Raw genomic sequence first — 20525 nt, forward strand, 5'->3', positions numbered from 1 at the left:
ATGAATTGGCACTTTCTTTTCTTTCTTGTTTTTTCTTTCCTCTTTTTTTTCCTTTTTTATTTTTTCCCCCATCCTTAATTAACTTTAAGTCTAGAGGTGCAGCAATTCTCATAAAAAAGTATGCAATTTACTGCAACAAGAGTTATTTCTGACTCCAATGGGCATTATAGCAGGAAAACTCTGTAACACACCAGTATTGTTGGTTAACATATATGCCCCTAATCATATAGATGATGAACAATTTATATAATCCATTTCAAACATTTTGCCCAACCTAGATATTCATCAAATGATAATGGGGGGTGACTTTAACTTTGTATTAGAGCCATTCTTGGACAGATCTTCAAACGGAGTAGCTTCTATAGCGAAATCAGTCAAATTGCTACAAACGTTTATGAAAAGCTTGCCTTCACTTGAAAGATTTGCCTTCCCAAACGAAGAAGATGTAATTTTTTCTCACCCGTCCATCACTCCTATTCTAGGATAGATTTTTTTTTGTTTTTTTATTAAATTAATTTATTAAATATTACATACACACCAAGTACCATCCCCACTCAACCTGAGGTACTTATTTCTATGGATGCAGAAAAAGTGTTCGATAGGGTTGAGAGGGATTACCTCTTTGCCACTCTGGAAAAATTTGGGTTTGGTTCTAATTTTATTTAATTTAAATTGTTATATGCCCACCCCCAAGCTTCTATACAAACAAACAATGATAACTCATTGTTATTTTCACTCTGTCACCCCTGCCATTTGCTTTAGCAATAGAACCCATAGCAATTTCTTTATGTGCATCTACAGCCTATAGTGGAATAATGAGAGGGGAGAAAGAACACAAAGTATCATTATATGCCAATGACTTGTTAGTTTACATCTCCAACCACTTACAATCAGTGCCAACCATTATGTCAATCTTAGATACATTTGGGAAAATCTCAGGGTACAAGATTCATTTTTCAAAGAGTGTCATGTTTCCGATCAACCCTAGGACCAATTTGAAACACTTTCCTCCTTCCCTTTTAAAATAGTAAACTTCAGTCGGAGTCAAATCTCTTTTTTGGCTCAATTTATCTGTAAAAGAAAACAACTTTTTTGTAATCTGAAGACATTTTTGGGATAATTACTTTTGCCGTCTCTGCTATTTTTACCACTGTTTGCACCATGTATGAATAAATACAGAATCGGTTTACATGTAAAACTTGTCATTTGATTTAAAAATTATTATTGTTTGTATTGTGTGACGTTTTTTAGCACAGTTGCACTATTTAAACATTACCTGCACTTTTACAGAGGACAATTATATCTGCAACTTTTCCATTTCTGAAAAGGCTGGTGTGGAGTTTTACAAAAAAAAAAAATTAATTAATTTATATATATATATATATATATATATATATAAGAATGCGTGCAGCTTTCACTTGTATCCAAAAACATGGGGAATAATACTACATTTATCGTCATTGATATCGTTATCGCAATAATAATAATAGAAAATATCGGGATACATTTTTAAGTCCATATCGCCCATCCCTACCGTCAATGTCAAAATATTTGAGAAAACCAATCAAATCAGAGTAGGCGGGCTTTATGCTCACACAGAAGCTGCTGAGGCTGAGAGCGAATTTTAGCAGCACGACTCGACATCAAGTGCGAGATATGTAAGTAGCTAAACTAAACATTTCATTTTTGTCAGCTGCTTCTTTAAGTCAGAAATGTTAAACAAATGACAAAAATATTCAGGCAAATGAATATACTTTTGTCTAATTTTGCCATTTTGAATTGAAATAGGCCAATGTAATGTCATTTATAATATAATTAACAAACAAGAAATATTAACAATGCCGTTTTCTTCAGATTAGGCATAAGATTAAAGGTGTCATGAAGTGGCTTTTAAAATTTTTTTATACTAGTGTTGTTTGAGGTCAACTTGACGTTTGCATGGTTTTTACATTCAGAAACATAAGTAAATAGGTAAATAAGTAATAGGCTATTTTCTGCACCGGTTTTGAGGCTCTCGGAAAAACGATCGGTTTTGATGGGCGTGCCGCACTGAAGACTTGGAAGTAAACGGCTAGGATTGGATAAGATGTGCATATTTAATGAGCTCCCTCAGTACATGTGGGGATTGTTTTGAAAGCGTCTGGGGAAACGCTCACAGTCCGATCATCAGTGAATATAACCGCAAACTGAACACACACGCGCAAGAAAGGGCTTTGCAAGCTGGCGTTACAAGACCGAGTCTGATCACAAATAAACCAATAACACCTTCTCCAGCCTGTGACAGCGTGCTAAGGTATGTAATCAATAGATCTCAAACGATCTGTAACAATGCTACTAACACATAAAAAAAAAATGTTTACTCATATAAGTGTGTTGCACCGTTCCTGTCGGATCCAATATAGAAGGCACAGCATTGTGTTATAATCTCAATATGTCTGCAAATCCAGTCTCGACCTCTATCTTGTTTACAATCGATTCCGCGGTGAAATGAAGCGAACAAACGCATGTCTTACGCACGTGAGCTGGAACCGGCATGTTTATTGCTCGACCCGTTTAGCTCCACGAGTCGGTGGGCGGGCTTGAGGCGGTTTCTGTGCCTATTACGTCAGTGGTCAACATATTCTGAGAGCTCTCGTTTTCTGGGCCTGGTGTCTATAAAAGCTTTTTTTTGACTGACAAAGACGTTTCAGCTCTGAAACGTACAGGATATTTGTCACAGGTCGGAGCGGACCGCGTGAGTCCCGCTCCTCCCTTATTTTTCACCTCGGGGAGGTTCCCAGTGATACCCCAGACGACCAGACACACGAGGACTCTGGAGTAAAGTTTAAAATTACAAGTCTTTATTAATTTACTTAAAATTGGGGGGGAAGGGGAAGTGAGGGGGCTAAAATCCAAGAGGACTGGAGAGTGAGGACACCGCCTCAGAGCTCGCCGGCTCTCTCCACAGGAGAACCTCAGATAAGTCGTTTCGTCCTTTTTCTCAATGTTTGGCTTCCATGTCCTGCTATGTGCTCACTTGTCTCATTCTTTCTTTTTCCCAGGGCGGGCCTTTCGGGGGACTTACGCCACGGCTTTCTCCTTCTCCTGAACACAGGGGTAGAACGGATAAGTACAGGGGAACGGGGCGACAGGGGTACCTCTCACTCTCGGGCGTGCTCCGACGGCTTCCTTTCAGAATGGATCAAGGGGCCGGTGTCATAGAAGTCGGTACCTCCGGGGCATCCGCTGGATCTGGGTCAATACTGGGACTTTTGTTTGGCATACAGGTAAGTATAACTTCGCTCAAAGGATATCACTCACAGACTCTGTAGACACGGTTCATCAGTTTCTCTCTCCTTGTTCCAGGCTCTGTGATAGCGGTGGCTCAGGGGGCTTGACCACGGCGGTGGTGCTGGATCGGGCGCTTCTCTAGAGGGCTTCATACAGGTAAGTGCAGGTAAGTATGACTTTGCTCAATGGATATCACTCACAGACTCCGTAGACACGATTCATCCATTTCTCTCTCCTTGCTCCAGGCTCCGTGATAGCGGTGGCTCAAGGGGGCTTGACCACGACGGTGGTGCTGGATCGGACACTTCTCCAGGTGGTTTCACATAGGTAAGTGCAGGTGAGTATGACTTTGCTCCGGGAGTATGTAGCGTTCCCCTCTCCTCTCCTCGGGCCCTGCACACGCGCACAAAAAAAAAATAAATAAAAAATTCGCTGGAGCGCTGGTATAGCGAAGAACCAACGAAAAGGACGTTGCTGCTACACCACCCCGGCGGCTTTCACTGTCCGCCGTCTCTGGCTCTCCCACGCTCACTCTCCGCGGTGGGGCCACTCGTTTTCCTAGTTTCAACGTCACAAGGCTCACAGATGATAAACTTCCGATGAAGTTGTTACTGTATACGTTTCTCAGGGTACTCACACATTGATCAACCCGTGTGCTCGTCTTTTTCTCTCTTCCAGTGTCTGGCTCGCGTCCTGACCGCTGTGCTCCCTCTCCCAAAGGGATTTGCTCATTAGCACTTCCGGCAACTGTCCTGCATGTAACTTCTCAGAATCGGACACACACTTGACACTTGAATCACAATGCAAAACTCGGTCTGTATTATACTCAGCCTCGTTTCTTTTCTTCTCTTTATAGCTCTCCGGATCTTTGATCGCTCAGTCCACAATATCCACCTCGTGTTATCCTTTGTTTGCCCAGATCCTCTCGCCGCAACAGCTGGAAGCGGCTACCACCACGCTCAGCTTGAGCCCGACCCGGAACTAACAGCTCCGGCTGTGTGTGACCGCTGCAACGACTGGCTCCGACTGGCTCCGACTGACTTCTGGAGGCCCTCTTTGTACTCCTCCTACCTCCCCTTCACCCAATCCGGAGATCGCGCTGTTTATTGGAGCACCTGCCGCCGATTCTCTATGATTTTTGGCGCGGGGACGGGAACCCGGAAGTAGTGGTGTTTGATCCGGGCGGAACAAATCTCTGCCACTATGGTTCCCCCAAGCCCCTGAACCCCCCTAACTACCTCACATTTGGGATCTCAGTGATTATAAACCTGCCTACATTGTATGATTAAGGGATGTACAATATGGTCATGCAGAATAAGGCATTAATATTTGCTTTGTAAGTAATAATAGACAGCCAATATCCTAATATGCATACTAATAAGCTACTAGTTAATAGTGAGAATTGGACCCTAAACTAAAGTGTTACCATTTTTTTCATACCCTCACTGGGGGCTGAGCCACCCTAAAATGAAAATCCTAGAATCATCCCTGGTCCAAACTTTTTATTTCTTTAGCAGGTCATATTAATATGGTGAAAATGAGTATTTTTGGGCAAATATTTATTTGTTTTTCAGTATATCTGTTACAGTACACAGGAGGCAGACACAGACATAACAGGTAATGGTTGTTTATTTGACCACAGTAGAGCAGACTAAGTAACACAGGTGAGTAAACTGGTTGCAGATAGACGTTGAATGGATATGATAGAGATAGTTACTGTCCTTTCTTTTGCAGATAGATGAACGTTGGAGCTTGGAGATCGCTGGAGAACTTAGGAGCTGACTGGAACACACCCACACAGCAGACGAGGAACACAAAGGGAAGGAGACACGCTGGAGACAGGTAAGTATACGAAGAGAAGTTCTTGAGGTAAGCATAGCACAGAGTATATGCAAACGAGACCGGACATGGAGTGCTGTGTTAGTGTATGTTATATAGTGCTGGTGATGAGTGCCGTGATGAGGTGCAGGTGGCGGTGATCAGTACTCAGGAGATGGCGTGCGTTGTGATTGGTGGAGGTTGGAACCTGACGTGTCTCTGACAGTATCCCAGTTTACATTACTAAATTTTTTTTTGTTGAAATTTGGATAGAATAATCACCCAATTTATTTGGAATAATAAGACCCCTAGACTTAAGAAGATATATTTACAGAAGATTAAACTGAAAGGTAGGATGGGTCTGCCTCATTTCCAGTTGTATTATATAAGATCACTCTCATTTGGCTTACAGGAGGGGTCGATAGAGTGGTATAATATGGAAAATAAATCATGCTCACCAACCCTCTTCGCACACCTTGGTAATAGAACCGCCATTGGCTAGTAATTTTTTTTGTTTATGTAACCCTGTATAAAGAAATAAATTAAGTTTATAAAAAGGAAATGTTAAAGTAATAAACTAACTAGAAATGAGTAAAACATGTAAGAAAAATTCTGAAATCAAAGCGAAATGCATGTCAGTGTGATGATTGACATCTCAATGATTGTCCAATTACGTGAGATTTACATTGAAGGCCCGCCCCACCACGCTAGTTGCTGGATGGGAGAAGCCATTTTCTTTTCTGTGCGATTGGTGAAACGAGCAGCAGCATAACTTTGTGTAAAAGTTTACAAATGTGCAGAGAGGATTAGAAGAGGGACGTTTATGTTCAATTTTCTTTGGATTTGGTGAGTACACATTTTGAGATGTGTAAACTGTCATAAATGTGATTAATGATGTGTTCAATTGAAAGAGAATGAAAACGTATTTCTTTGTCAGAATGAAATGCTGATAAGAGCTGATGTTTAACAAGGTAAAAGAGATGTAATGGTTAAAAGACAGTGTGTATATGAGTTCCTAATGTTCATATTTTGTTGTTGATGGTGATGAACGAGTCGTTTTATGTTAGTTGAGCAGTGTAATGTTACCTAAGCTGTCGAATTACAATGGAATTATAACTGTTATATGTTAAATAAGGTAACAAGTGATACTATGTACTGTTGTTAAGCTAGAAGCAGTGAAATTAATGTATGTTGTGAACTAAAAACTGCCTGTTGCACATGCAGGTCGGGTTTTTTTGCCTACGCTGGAACTGTTCGATTCAGCGTGATCGTGACGATTCATTAGAGATGGCGAGCCTTTCCCAGTGAGATGAACATGGTGAACTGTGAGATTTGAGTTTCAAACAAACACCAGGGCCCGGTTTTTCAAAAGGTTTAATCCGGATAAAATTGATCCGGATTTAGTAATCCTTTTTTTGCGATCCGTGATCACGTAATCCAGTTTACTTTTGGAGACAGTTTTTTAAAGCAACATCGGATTGGATCAATCTGATCCGGATAGGAACTTTTTAGGATCACCAAATCTGAGAAGGGGCTCGCTGCAGCCTGCGGTGGATGTCCAACCCGGCCCACATCCAAGTGTGACGTCAGAGGCCAGGCCAATGCCGCCCTGCAGCCGATTTTTAAGATTTTATTGGTCATATCAATCACAGTAGAGACTGCCTCTACACCAAACACTGATCCCTAAACCTACCCATCACTGTAACGAATTAAGTACTGATTGCCTACACCAAACTCTTTTCCCTAAACCTACCCATCACTGTAACGAATTAAGTACTGATTGCCTACACCAAACTCTTTTCCCTAAACCTAACCATCACTGTAACGAATTAAGTACTGATTGCCTACACCAAACTCTTTTCCCTAAACCTAACCGTCACTGTAACAAATTAAGTACTGATTGCTTACACCAAACACTGATCTCTAAACCTACCCGTAACTGTAACCAATGAAATTATCTGTAGGGCGGGATTTCTGACGTCACACTTGGATGTGGGCGGAGTTGGATATCCACCGCAGGCTGCAGCGAGCCCTACTTGCCAAATCTGGATAACCAGTGCTCAAACAGGATAGGAAATCACAATGTAGAACTATAGATATGTAAAGAGCAACAAGTAGCATAGCCAGTGTGGGGTCAATATAAGTTTATTTTTATTTGAAATGAAAACACACACATTTAAAAAAAACTAAAAACAAGAAAAACCCTTGCCTGTATTGTCCTGCACAACATCGCTACTAAGCGCAATGTCCCTCTCTGTGCTGACAATGATGCACCTGAGCCCCTTGGAGACCCTAACCAACCTCCTGCATTCTGCCAGAACGAGCAAACAGGACGTGCAACAAGGGACGCAATAGTTAGTTGTTTTGGATTTCAAAAATCAGTGATTGCCATTCTTTGCATTTTTTTGGTTATTCTGTAATCATTGCATCACTAATAAATATTCTAAAAACAAAAATATTTTCGATTGTAATGAATATATATATCAATTAGTTACAGAATAAAATGTATTGTTTTTGCTCAATTTTGACAGCTGTTTGGGGGATTATTTTATGAGGCCAAACTCTTTCTACTTTGCTGTAGGCCTATACTGAGAGGCCGAATACGTTAAAGCCTATCTAATCACTGTAGCCTGACGGATGAAAAAATAAAATTAAAACCTTATGAATAAATAGGATATCTTGTAAGATAGTTTTCATTACATTTTCATTACATTTTGGGCATGAAATCCACGCTGAATCCACCCTTCTGATGGGATCAGTTTAATCCAGATTTTTTGGATCAAAGTGATCCAAATCCTACAAAAAAGTTCTGAAAAACCCAAACTAAAGGTTTGATCCGGATCAAAACCAAGATTGGATTACATGATCTAATCCGATTATGTAATCCGTTTTTTCTTTTGAAAAACACATTTTCAAGATTTGATCCAATCCGTTATCCAAAATCCTAGTGGATTACTTTTGAAAAACCGGGCCCTGAGGAATTGGGTAGGAAAGATCTGATTGCCTGTTTGATTTTTTTTTCCTCTTGAACTGATGAATCATTTTCAGCGAATCTACGGATTTTTGATTCTTTGAACTGAATCTTTGAACCGAATCTTTGATTCGAATCTTTGAAACGAATCTTTCAGCGGAACTTTTTGAACTGAACTTTTTGAATTGAACCCTCTGAACTGATCCTTTCAACGAATCTTTTCAGTGATTCATTGAACTCTTTTTCTTCTGAACCATTATTTTTGCATTGTGTTCAATACCAAGGATTTAATTTTGAATATTTGGGTGAACTGTCCACCTTTTACAATTGTGAATGTTTGTAATTGATATTGAAGGTGTGTTATTCTAGATAGATATTCATAGCTAGAGGGTGCACCCAAATCAAAAGGAGTCAAGTGAACTTGTTAAATTACAGTCAGTTTAATTGAAAGTTCATGTAACTGTGATTTATTATTGAACAAGTATTGTGACATGGATTGAGTTTTATTTTATTTTCCTAATTTTATTTTATTTTCCTTTTAAAAAGAAATTTCAATTTCACTAAAGATTTACTTCTAATTCAACAGTGTTGTTTTTATTACACCTCCATAGTCGAACCTATTGGCCTATGATTAATACTAGCTGCAAGTGCAATATTTATTGACACGTGTGCTACATTTAGTCGCCATTAGGGGTGTAACGGTACACGTATTCGTACCGAACCATTTCGGTACAGGGCTTTCGGTTCGGTGCACGCGTGCAAGTAGGGCTCGCTGCAGCCTGCGGTGGATATCCAACTCCCCCACATCCAAGTGTGACATCAGAAATCCCGCCCTGCAGCTAATTTCATTGGTTACAGTGATGGGTAGGTTTAGAGATCAGTGTTTGGTGTAGGCAATCAGTAGGCCTACTTAATTCGTTATAGTGACAGGTAGGTTTAGGGATCAGAGTTTGGTGTAGGCAATCAGTAGGCCTACTTAATTCATTACAGTGACGGGTAGGTTTAGGGATCAGAGTTTGGTGAAGGCAATCAGTAGGCCTACTTAATTCGTTACAGTGACGGGTAGGTTTAGGGATCAGAGTTTGGTGTAGGCAATCAGTAAGCCTACTTAATTTGTTACAGTGACGGGTAGGTTTAGGGATCAGAGTTTGGTGTAGGCAATCAGTAAGCCTACTTAATTTGTTACAGTGACGGGTAGGTTTAGGGATCAGTATTTGGTGTAGGCAATCAGTACTTAATTTATTTCAGAGATGGGTAGGTTTGTAGAGGCAGCCTGTACTGTGCAGGGCGGCATTGGTCTGGCCTCTGATGTCACACTTGGATGTGGGCCGGGTTGGATGTCCACCGCAGGCTGCAGTGAGCCCCCTCTCAACGGTTTCCGAATGCAATATTTAACAGTTAACAGTAGGCTTGTTTTAAGCATGGAAAACACTTAAATCCGAGTTCCCACACATTTTATCACTAATTCAAAAAAAATTCAAACGATAAATGCTGCATTGGCGCTCTTTAATGTGGCGTGACTGATCACTGATCACAGTTCAAGCGGCCGCGCAATGCGCACGTGAATGCGATCGATCATCTCTTCCTAATGAATAAACAAGAATGAACATCTGAAGGTATGTTGAGGAAACATTACAACTTACTGTCACGTATCATATGTGGTATAATCACTCAATCAATGTTTCAACGACGGGAAGACCTCAAATATAACTGCTTGTAAACAATGTCATGTAGCATCATATTTACCTCAGGCAGTCATTCAGTGTCCACAGAATTATATTCACTAGAGAAATCAACTCTTTCACTAAATATATATTTGCCTATTCATTATATTCTACTTAACCTGTTATGTCTTGAATATTTCATGTTTAAATAAACCTGTCATGAAAATGACAGTCACTGTGTATGAATGATTATATTTCAACAACAAATTGGAGGGAAAAAAAAACTATTTTTAATTAGATTTAGCAGTTATTGCAAAAACTGCCTTATGTTAAGTTTACAGTGTTTGCGTACTGTTATTTAAGTGTTGATTATTATGATCTAAAAATAAATAGCAACTGAATTTAGGCTAATAGTTTAGAATCTGTAGTTAACCTTTAATATTAATGTGCAAGTAAGGGCTCCCTATATAGTTTACAGCTATAAAAAAATGGATAATAGTAATTATAATATATTATTAAAAGATAATAATAATACTACTAATTCTACAACTAATAACAATATACAATGCACTAAGGATTGATGAGCTACTGGGTTCATGAATATTAATCACGTTGACAGCATTCATTCGCTCAAACTGATATGCTGAAATCAAATTTGATTGATTTGAAATCGTATAGATTGCTTGATGAGGGCGCAACTCAAGCGCTCATTCAGAGTGTTCAGCGAGTAAAAATAGATTTATGCTAAACTTATTCTTAGCATCTAACACACACTAGCGATTAAAATCTGAGAATTTATTAGCCAATGACTAATGATAGATATTATTTAATCACCCAGAGTGACGATTTACTTGCATATGCAAGTGTTTTACTCGCATTGTAGAGGGTTGCTCACCTTCCTCTTGGCCAGCTTTAATTAATTCAGCTTTGTCTGCCCCCACTCTAACTCGACTAAGTAATCCGGTGGTTTCCAACGCACTCAAAATTTGGAACCAGATAAAAAGGCATTTTAAATGGCAGACATGCTCTATTTCAAGTCCTTTAACTGCTAATCATTAATTTCCCCCTTCCCAAATTGATTCAATATTTCAGACCTGGTTCAAAAAAGGAATACGTTCTTTCCAAAATGTGTTTATTAATAAAGTTACAACAGATATTGCATCTACCTAATTCAGATTTAAAATTTCTACAAGCTTGCAGTTTTGCTCAAAATAATTTTTCATCATTCCCTAATGAGCCATTAACCTCTCAGAGGGACTATTCATTATATATAATAAATTATCACAGCTGGAATTTCATTAGAGCATTTAAAAGCAGCATGGCAAAAGCAGCGAAGCACAAGAACGGGTTGACTCTTCTTCTCTGTGCATTAGACGTGGTTTAAAGGGGTGATGAATTGAGAAATCAACTTTCCTTTGAGCCTTTGGTATATAAAAGTTCATTGTGATATAAGAATATCCTGAAAGTTTCAGAGCTGAAAACGTCCTTGTTAGTCAAAGAAAAGCTTTTATAGACACCAGGCCCAGAAAACGAGAGCTCTCACAATGTGTCGACCATTGACGTAATAGGACGCAGAAGCGCCGCCTCAAGCCCGCCCACCGACTCGTGGAGCTAAACGGGTCACAACCGAGCAATAAACATGCTGGTTCCAGCTCATGTGCGTAAGACATTGCGTTTGTTCGCTTCATTTCACCGCGGAATCGATTGTAAACCAGATAGAGGTTGAGACTGGATTTGCAGACATATTGAGATTAAAACACAATGATGTGCTTTCTATATTGGATCTGACAGGAACGGTGCAACACACTTAACACGCTTGAAAAAGATATTTTTCGGGCCCTGTGAACGTTTCGCCAGACGCTTTAAAAATAATTCCTCATCAAAACCGACCGTTTTTCAGAGAGCCTTAAAACCAAGGCAGAAAAAAGCCTATTACTTATTCATTATGATGTTTCTGAATGTGAAAACCACGCAAACGTCATAAGTTGACCTCAGACAACATTATAAAAAAATTTAAAAAGCCAGTTCATGACACCTTTAATACAATTCAATATCTTAAATAGAATTCACCTGTCTAAACTAAAGCTCTCTAAGATGTTTTCTTCTGTGGACCCAGTATGTGACATATGCAGTCAAACACCAGCCTCACTAGGACATATGTTTTGGAAATGTCCTAATATTCATAATTATTGGATTTCAGTTTTTCAATTACTGTCAAAGGTATTGGGAAAACCACTGGACCCAGACCCAATTCTGGCTATTTTTGGTGCTAGTGGTGACAAGGTGGAGCTCTCTAAAAATCAGTGTATTGTACTTGGAGTTATTACACTCTTAGCACGTAGATTGATTTTGCTTAATTGGAAACAAAAAAAATCCACCTCACTGCTCTGTCCTGATTAAAAATGTTATGCACTACCTTCAGCTCGAAAAGATCAGATTTTCTTTAAAAAACAAGACTGATAATTTTTATGCAGTATGGAAACCTTTTATTCATTATTTTAATAAGACAGAATAATTAAACCCTAACCCCACTATTTTCTCCCTTTTCCCCCCCTTCTATATCATTGCCTGTGTTCAAATATAAATAATTTACATATGGAAGAATATTATTGCATACTGTATCAGCAAAGTGAATTTTGTTGGAATTTTTTGTCGTGCCAATGTTAAAAAACCAATAAAGAGAATGCTCAGAAAAATAAATCTCTCTAGAGGATGCAGAGGATGAATAAACAACTCTGCACAGTATCACAACAGCATTACCAGCTTCACTTATTACAAACCAGTTGACTATTTCTTTCAAACATGTACAAAACTTCTTATTGAGATAAACAGAGGGTTTTGTATCAATTATAAAGTATTGCTACTGACCTATAAGGCCCTAAATGGTTTCGCTCCTGTGTATTTAACTGATCTTTTATCGCCTTATAACCCATCACGATCGTTGAGATCACTAAACTCTGGGCTTCTGGTAATACCGAGGATATCTAAGTCAACTAAAGGAGGGAGAATGTTTTCATATTTGGCACCTAAACTATGGAATAGCCTTCCTAATAATGTTCGGGGCTCAGACTCACTCCTCCAGTTTAAATCTAGATTAAAGACTCATCTCTTTAGCCAGGCATACACATGATGCTTCTCCTAACCTTGTACTCTATAGTTATCTCACTGCACATGATTGTCTTTGCTTAATGCTTTGAACAGCAGCTACGCTAATCATTTTTCTGTTCTGTTTTTATCTCGGGACGCCCATTCCGAGGTGACTAGAGAATCCGTTAGCTCCAGTCTGGATCCAGCTTCTCGTAAAGACTTCAGATGACCATCACCTGTGAAGAGACGACTCAACTCCTGCGAGGACTTCAGATGACGCAGCTCTGCATCAACATGCACTCATGCTCATCTATATACCCTGCTGAAAAAAACAATAGAAACCATCAGAGAATTTGTAATGGTTTTAATGGTTATATAGGGATCTGTATTGGTTTTAATGGAAATTGTAATGGTCCTATTGGGTCTCTATTGGTAATTTGCTTTCTTCTATTGGTGGCATGTTTATGTTTATTTGTCTTTATTGGTTTTAATGGAGACTGTAATGGTCCTAGTGGGTCTCTATTGGTAATTTGCTTTCTTCTATTGGTGGCATGTGTTGTCTATTGGATACCATTAAGGACCAATAGAACACCTTTGGCAAGATTTAGGTTACATGTTGGTATCTACTGGACACCAGTATAAACCATTAGGACTCCAATAAATGTAGTTGTTTCTTTGGTTTGATAATAATGATTTAATGATGTACACATAATGTATAGGCTAGATGCAGAATTTTTAGAACTCTCTACCTCTGAGGACATATCTATTAAAAACACCAGTAAAAATTATTACTTAATATTATTAAATGATAAAAAAAAAATCATTTTTGGGTGAACTATCCCTTTAACATTTCAATGAATTAACGGACTTTATTGGAAAATAATCATCATTACAATGAATGGACTTAAACTGCGTTGCCATAGCCTAATCCAAACAACAATATGTTTTTTAACATGCATTGCAAAGTGTTATATATACATTTGTATAATTTCAAACATCTGTAGTATCACAAATAATGTTCTGTGTGCTCTCTCACTGTTTTCTGTGTTGTCTCTCTCACTGTTTTCTGTGCTGTCTCTCTCATTGTTCTCTGTGCTGTTTGTCTCACTCCCTGCCTCTGAGAAACATTAAAAGCACCATAAAAAGCAAGAAACATTTAGCTGAAAAAAATATCACTGATTATGCTGGTAATCAAGCAATCAGATAAATTTAACAATTAATACATTTACAAATAGACATATACTATTATGTATTATTATTAAATTAATGTATACAAAATAGTGCAAGCTTAACATTTCAGATAATTAATGGACTTTATTGGAAAATAATCATCATTACAATGGACTTAAACTGTGTTGCAATAGCCAAAATGTTTCTTTGAACACTAGGCGACTGTTTAACAACAGCTCACGATATAGCACTGCATTCAAACTACTCAACTAAAGTTTTCCCCCCCAATACTTTTGTTTTACAAGTAGACCTGTGTGGGGACTTTTATTTTGATATCCGAAGAGAATTCTTCTCCTTTTCTCTGGGTTTTATTTAATCAATTACACAAAAGTTAATCTTTAGTAAGCAAATCAGACAATTATCAATGACCTCTGTCATATGTACTAAAGTTTTCTTTCTTTTTTTAATAATCAAATTCATTCAAGTAATCAGGACAATCTTACTGGATGTGAGCTCGAGAGCCTACCTGTATCATTGGCTGTTTGGCTGTCGTGTCGACACAGAGTCTGTCTAGGTATCTTTGCCTCACTGTGAGGTTCCAGGTACATCTTATATTTCTGTCTGTTTCTACGCATCTTTATTTAAAAAAAAAAAACTTAATAAAGATGCAAAGTACTCGAGAAAAGTTTTGACGGAGCGCTTATCAAGTACAAGGAGGCGGAGCTTAGCTTGCGCGTGCGTGCGTGCGTGCGTGACTACAGCGTCAACAGTAAATAACGGTAGATTTTTTTAACTGATCTGCTCTCACTAGCGTAACCACCCAACTTTTCAGTCAGGTAAGTTAGTGTCATTAATCATTGTCTTTGCTGTTATTTTCGATGCAACATTTAATTTTCTGTTTATATTTTAATAACTTTTCTCAGTCTTTACTACTTTGTGTAAGTTTGAGGTAACGTTAACGTTAAGTTAGACAGCCGGGTGTTTTACCTCAGTGCCAGAGGTTATGTTCTCGAAGTAAAAAAATACATAATCTAGCGATCTAAAACGAGTCAAAGTGGACTCAAAGTCATTCCAAAGAGATGGAACTGCTGTAAAAGTTTTATGGTTTGACATTTAATCATTTAACGTTAAATCGTTTCTGTCTCGGAATGTAAATGTAACGTAACGGAAGGCTCCGTGAAGCTCGCGCACTGAAAGTCTGACGAAGACAAAAGACAGCAAGTTACTTAAGTATTGACGTCAATACAATTTGTTGGGAATATGTCAAAAGTAAACTTATATAACGTAACGTTAATTGGAAAAATCTGTGTCATTATCTGTGCATCAGGTCTTAAAGTGACTTAAAGTAAACCTGCTGCTCTCTATCAAATAATGTTAGTTGAACAACAAAAGACATACAATCACAGTTTTTGACTGGATAACTTAAACTATAGTTAATGCATGACTTGATTTAGGCCAATGTGCGTTTTATTATTCAATTTCAGTTTATATATTACTTGAATAGTACTGTTAGATAAACATAATGAAATGTCTATTTATTCAATTCTTTGTATCTTTGTTTAATTTTACTTTTTTTACATTTTGCTTGTAATTTGCATTCTAGTGAAACAAGAGAGCAAGCTTGGCTGTTAAGGTAATTATTTACAAAGATTTTCTGTGTTGTTAATGCAAATTAATCTATGTTAAATGTTTTTATTAATTGTTATTTGTTTTGTTTGTTAGAATGTTTGCCTATGTCCGTTTTCTGGATGACAACATCCGGCAGATAGTGCCCTTTGACTACATACAAGGCTTCTGTCCAAAGACTACAAATGATTTTGAAAAGAAAAAAAAATATTATATTTTATGGAAAAAATCCCCAGAGGACCAGGGACGATACTTCAGAGCACAAATATTAAAATTGGCTGGTAGGCTTTTAAAGCTACACTCTACCTCCTAAATGTATTTTAAGTATATTCTTGTACAAAATCTGTTGTACTGCTAGAAACATATGTGGCATTACAGTCCCTGCTACAAAAGATTATGATAACAACCACTAGCATCTAACTTGGTAACTGTCTGACAAAGAACTGTAGTTATTTTGTGTATTTTTTAGATTTTATTGTTGGTTTGTTGTTACTTGTATTTAGTTTCTTCTATTCATCAGAATCTGAAGAGGAATTGACGCGTGAGAGAATCTCGATACCCCCACTCGACAGTGATGAGGAAGACTGTTCATCCTCTAAAAGCTCCATGAATCCATCTGTAAGTTATTTGATGCATATCTTTATTGATAGTGCTGCCCAGTTATTCAGCAGTGTTGGTTCTACTAGTTTAGCTCTTTGCTTAGGTCTTTTTTTATTACCACATAAATTATCCAATCACGCGAGTAATTGTAAAAATAATTCACTGATTTCTCTATTAACAAAATAATTGTTAGTGACAGCCCTATTCTGAACATAGTTTTCCATTAGTTTTTCCCATAGGGAATTTTAAAACATTCTCAAAATCAAAAGCGAACATTTCCAATTTTTTTCCCAGACAAGGAATAAGAGTCTTATCTAGCATCCATTTTCTAAAAAAAACTTTTTAACCTCAAATGCTTGTCTTGTACTGCTCTGCGATGCGCCACACATTACGTAATCTCTAATAACACCGTGTCCTAACTACACGCGCCGCGATACGTGATAAAAGGTATATTTTCCATTTTTCATGAGCACCGTGTCCTAACCAGCCGCGACGACGACATGCGATGAATCTATTTTAGAAACGGTTTCTATTTCTGCGACGTCGCGGCTGAACAACAACAACATAAAACATAATCTCAGGTAATGTTTATGTGCTTTATTTAATGTTAAAAGCGTGTAATGTGACTTTGAATATCATTTAGTGCTCCCAGCTATGTCTTACTAAAAGCAACAATGGATAATTCACCTCAGATCTTGAAATTAAACAAATGGAAACAAGAACTTAAAACTAAGTTGAAATAATGCAGGCTACCAACTTCAACAGAAGCATATACAATTATAAACAACCTCAACTCACAGTAGGGCTGTTTTTAATGGTTTATAAGTTATAATTAAAAATCGATTTCCCTATGGGTTTTAATTTTCAAACCCCGACTGTTGCACTCTATTGGGACACAATGACAAAAAAAACGAAAATGCAATAACAAAATATAGAATTATATACAGCATTATTACAGTAAGATTGGATAAAGATAGTGTCAATTTGTTTCAAATGTCACAATCTGTATATAATATGAGTATTTGACTTTTTGTGAGAATTGGACATTGAGTTATTATTTTCTGTTTTTTAAAGTGTGACAAGACAAATGACAGAACAAAAAAAAAGGCAGCAGTCCAAAACACACAAAAAAAGAAGACTTTAATGGAAATCCTAAAAGAAAAGAAAAAGGTTGTCCAGAGCAGCTTTGAAGCACACGTGGAACATGTCCCTATGGCTGTTCACAAGGAACTACAAGAAAAATACTTCAACGTCAAAAAAAGGATGCGAGAGGAGGAGATAGCAAATGAAGAAAATGAGAAAAAAATAAAATGTTTAAAAGAAGAGAAAAGGGACATGAAGGCTGAACTGCAGCAACTAAGGAGGTTAAACCTGCATCTCCAAGAGGAGCTCTTCCTAAACAAAAAAAGTGAGCATTTTCTGACTGTTTAGCCATTAATTTAACATAGATGGTTCTTAGAAACAATTGGACACTTTTAATTGCAACTTATAGCGTGCAATTTTTTTTTTTTTTTTGCAACAAAACTAATAAAAGTGATGCTTAATATCCTATTACAGTAAGGCAAAACGAGACCTCTTCTGCAGTCCACACTCCACTCTCACAGCAGCCATTTCATGGTCCAGAAAAACCAGCAGATGAGCAAACAGCCATAATACCCAAAAGTGAGCATTTCCAAACTGTTTGGCTATTAATTTTAAATGCATGACTAATTCTTTTTTTTTAAATGATTTTTTGTCCCCTTTGTTGGCAACAAAAATAAAAGTATTACTTTATCTGATATTACAGTAACACAAAAGGAACCACAGACCTCTTCTGCAGACCACACTCCACACCCACAGCATCAAGTTCATGGTCCAGAAGAACCAGCAGAGGAGCTAGCTGCGGCTAATCTTCGGAGTGGACGGGTCAGTAATAAAAAATAAAGGCCATTACCTACTCCGCAAGAACAGAGAAAAAAATTCTCACTCCCAGGGCTGCGAGAACAAAATTACATAATTTACCTGATTTGGGAGTTCTCGCAGCTCGTTCTCAACACATCATCTGAGCAGAACTTTTTTCTTGTGGGTGTCCGAGAACTATTGTGTGATTGGTCAGAATTTAAAGTGGGTGGGGTTAATGCGGAGAAACAACACCTGTTCGGCACCTGCTTTGAACCAGAAAGTGAGAAAATGAACACATTTCTTTGTTCTTGTGGAGGATGTACCAAGCTTAACATTCTGATATATTGCGGGTGGGTCACGGGTGGATATGATAAATCATTAATGACGTAAATATTAAGTGACAGAAACCGTGACATTCCAGTTTAAGTTTCAAGGAAGTAAAGCCTGCGTTTATGCCATTAAGAAAGTTACATTTTGTCAAATAACTTTTGTTTTAAATAAATTTAAAAGGAGCGTATTATGTATTATGTCAGTGTATTATGTTACCATTAGAGATGCGCGATCCAGCTCTGGCTTTGCCGTGTCCGCTGAAGGTGATGATCCATTTACCATATCATCATGCTTAACACATAAGAATAATTGTAATTTGATGATTGGTTGTGGGTGGGTATGGAAATCTAAATCAGAGAAAATTATTTGTGCGGTTGGGCGACAGGTGGATGATTTGTTTTTGGCCGTGGATTCAGTTGACGTTGGAGCTGATCCGCGCATCTCTTACCTTCTGTTCTGTCCAGTACTTGTCACCTGTTTTTAAAATACTAAAGCCATGATGAAATAAAGGCTTTTTATATTTCTTCAATAATATTCGTGTGCCTTAGATTGTTATTAATGATTATGAGCTGAATCATCCCTTACATCCAAAGAGCACCTAGATAAGAACTTGAACCCAGCGCAGCACTTTTTTGCATTTCTTGTTTTAATGTCAGTTAATGCTTTATAAATGATGAATTGACTATTTTTCTAATGCTTAACTAATGATTCATAGCGTGAGTTACTATAAAGTGTTACCGAATTGTCTTATTCTGCATAGTAATGTGTTTTTGTTTTCAGGATCTAGGACATGGAGTCATGATACCCACAGAAAAATGGGACATTGTGAGGAAAGTTGAGGGTGACTCAAAATTCTGTAAGAGCCTGGCTGTCATTATTTGGGGTACCACGGTCCTCAAACAGAGGAGCGTGACCGGCATGAAATGCAACGCTAAAAAAGCTGCTGAGGCAAAACCACCTCTGACTCCAGAAAAGGTGTCCGCTATCAAAGGTAAAACTGTCAAAGCTAGCAACAATATTTTTTATTGTACAAGGCATTCAGTCCCTTTAAAGGCTAAAATTATTTATTACATTTGGTTTTTGTAATTGGTGTGGATGACACAGCAGCATATGCAGTATTATTATGTACCAGGGGTGTCCAAACTCCATCCTAGAGGGCCTCTGCCCTGCAGAATTTAGCTCCAACTTGTCCCAACACACCTTCCTTGAAGTTTCTGTGCCTAAAATGAGCTGTTTGAGTAGCTGGTTCAGGTGTGTTTAATTTGGGTCCTCCAGGAGCAGGATTGAACATCCCTGTTATATACTTATGTTATATAATATGAAGTGTTTCTTCCCGGAAACATCTTCCCCCGGTTTCACAGACAATGCTTAAGCTAAAATGCATGTTTGAGCTATTTTAACTGAAAGAATCTTGCACTGACAAATCTTAAAATATGTCAGTTGCATTTTTTTGTCTCAAGATGCACACCAGTAATGTTTTTTTCTTGGGCACGTTTATAAAAGTTACTTAAATATCCTAATTGAACTAAGGCCTAATCCTGGCTTAATCTAAGCCCTGTCTGTGATACCGGGCCCTTATTTCATGACTTTCCTGGTCCAATCAGCTGAAAAATCTGCTTTCAACAGATACATTGAGTGCCTTCAGAAGGTTTTGTCATCTGTGGTACAGCACAACCAAGGCTCCACTGGAATGTAGCTAATTTATGTTGTAACTCTTGACTATAACAATCTAATCTTGTAATAATTTCTTATTCATAAGAAGGAAAGAAATTTCCGTTTCATGCCAACTTTACATTTACAAATGATAAAGAACTGGATTGCTCATGACATCATATCTGTGCGTTCACACCGCCGCCGGCGAGAGCGTCAAACTTCGCTCTGGCCGCCCTGCCATCGACGCTGTAGAGAGATTTGTGGACGCGCTGCCGCTCTGACGTAGATCGAATGCTTGGTCTTTTTTAAAACGGCATTTAAAGGGGCTGCAAAGCAAACACTCATGTTGATCGGCGTTTGTGCAGACTGACCGCAGACAGGGTATAACCGTATAATATAACCTCATGAAATCATTTAAATGTGAAAGTTTAAAAAAAGCAGATCGATGGAAAGAA

At 38.0% G+C, this 20525-nt stretch overlaps 2 protein-coding genes across 4 annotated transcripts in view; one reads left to right on the forward strand and one right to left on the reverse strand.

Annotated features, from left to right (window-relative positions):
• The window catches only part of gc (GC vitamin D binding protein), a 51227-nt gene that overhangs the window by 19023 nt on the left and 11679 nt on the right, over positions 1-20525 (reverse strand). The window lies entirely within an intron of this gene.
• The window catches only part of LOC307125295 (BEN domain-containing protein 5-like), a 9746-nt gene continuing 3952 nt past the window's right edge, over positions 14732-20525 (forward strand). The window contains exons 1-8 of the mRNA XM_079815061.1: positions 14732-14816; positions 15584-15613; positions 15703-15887; positions 16127-16224; positions 17281-17614; positions 17764-17868; positions 17993-18111; positions 19198-19408. Coding sequence (XP_079671187.1) covers positions 15704-15887; positions 16127-16224; positions 17281-17614; positions 17764-17868; positions 17993-18111; positions 19198-19408 — 1051 coding nt within the window. The 5' untranslated portion in view covers positions 14732-14816; positions 15584-15613; position 15703. The remainder of the gene's footprint in view (positions 14817-15583; positions 15614-15702; positions 15888-16126; positions 16225-17280; positions 17615-17763; positions 17869-17992; positions 18112-19197; positions 19409-20525) is intronic.

The sequence above is a fragment of the Gobio gobio genome (assembly GCF_949357685.1).
Source record: "Gobio gobio genome assembly, chromosome: 4".
Taxonomy (NCBI): Eukaryota; Metazoa; Chordata; class Actinopteri; order Cypriniformes; family Gobionidae; genus Gobio; species Gobio gobio.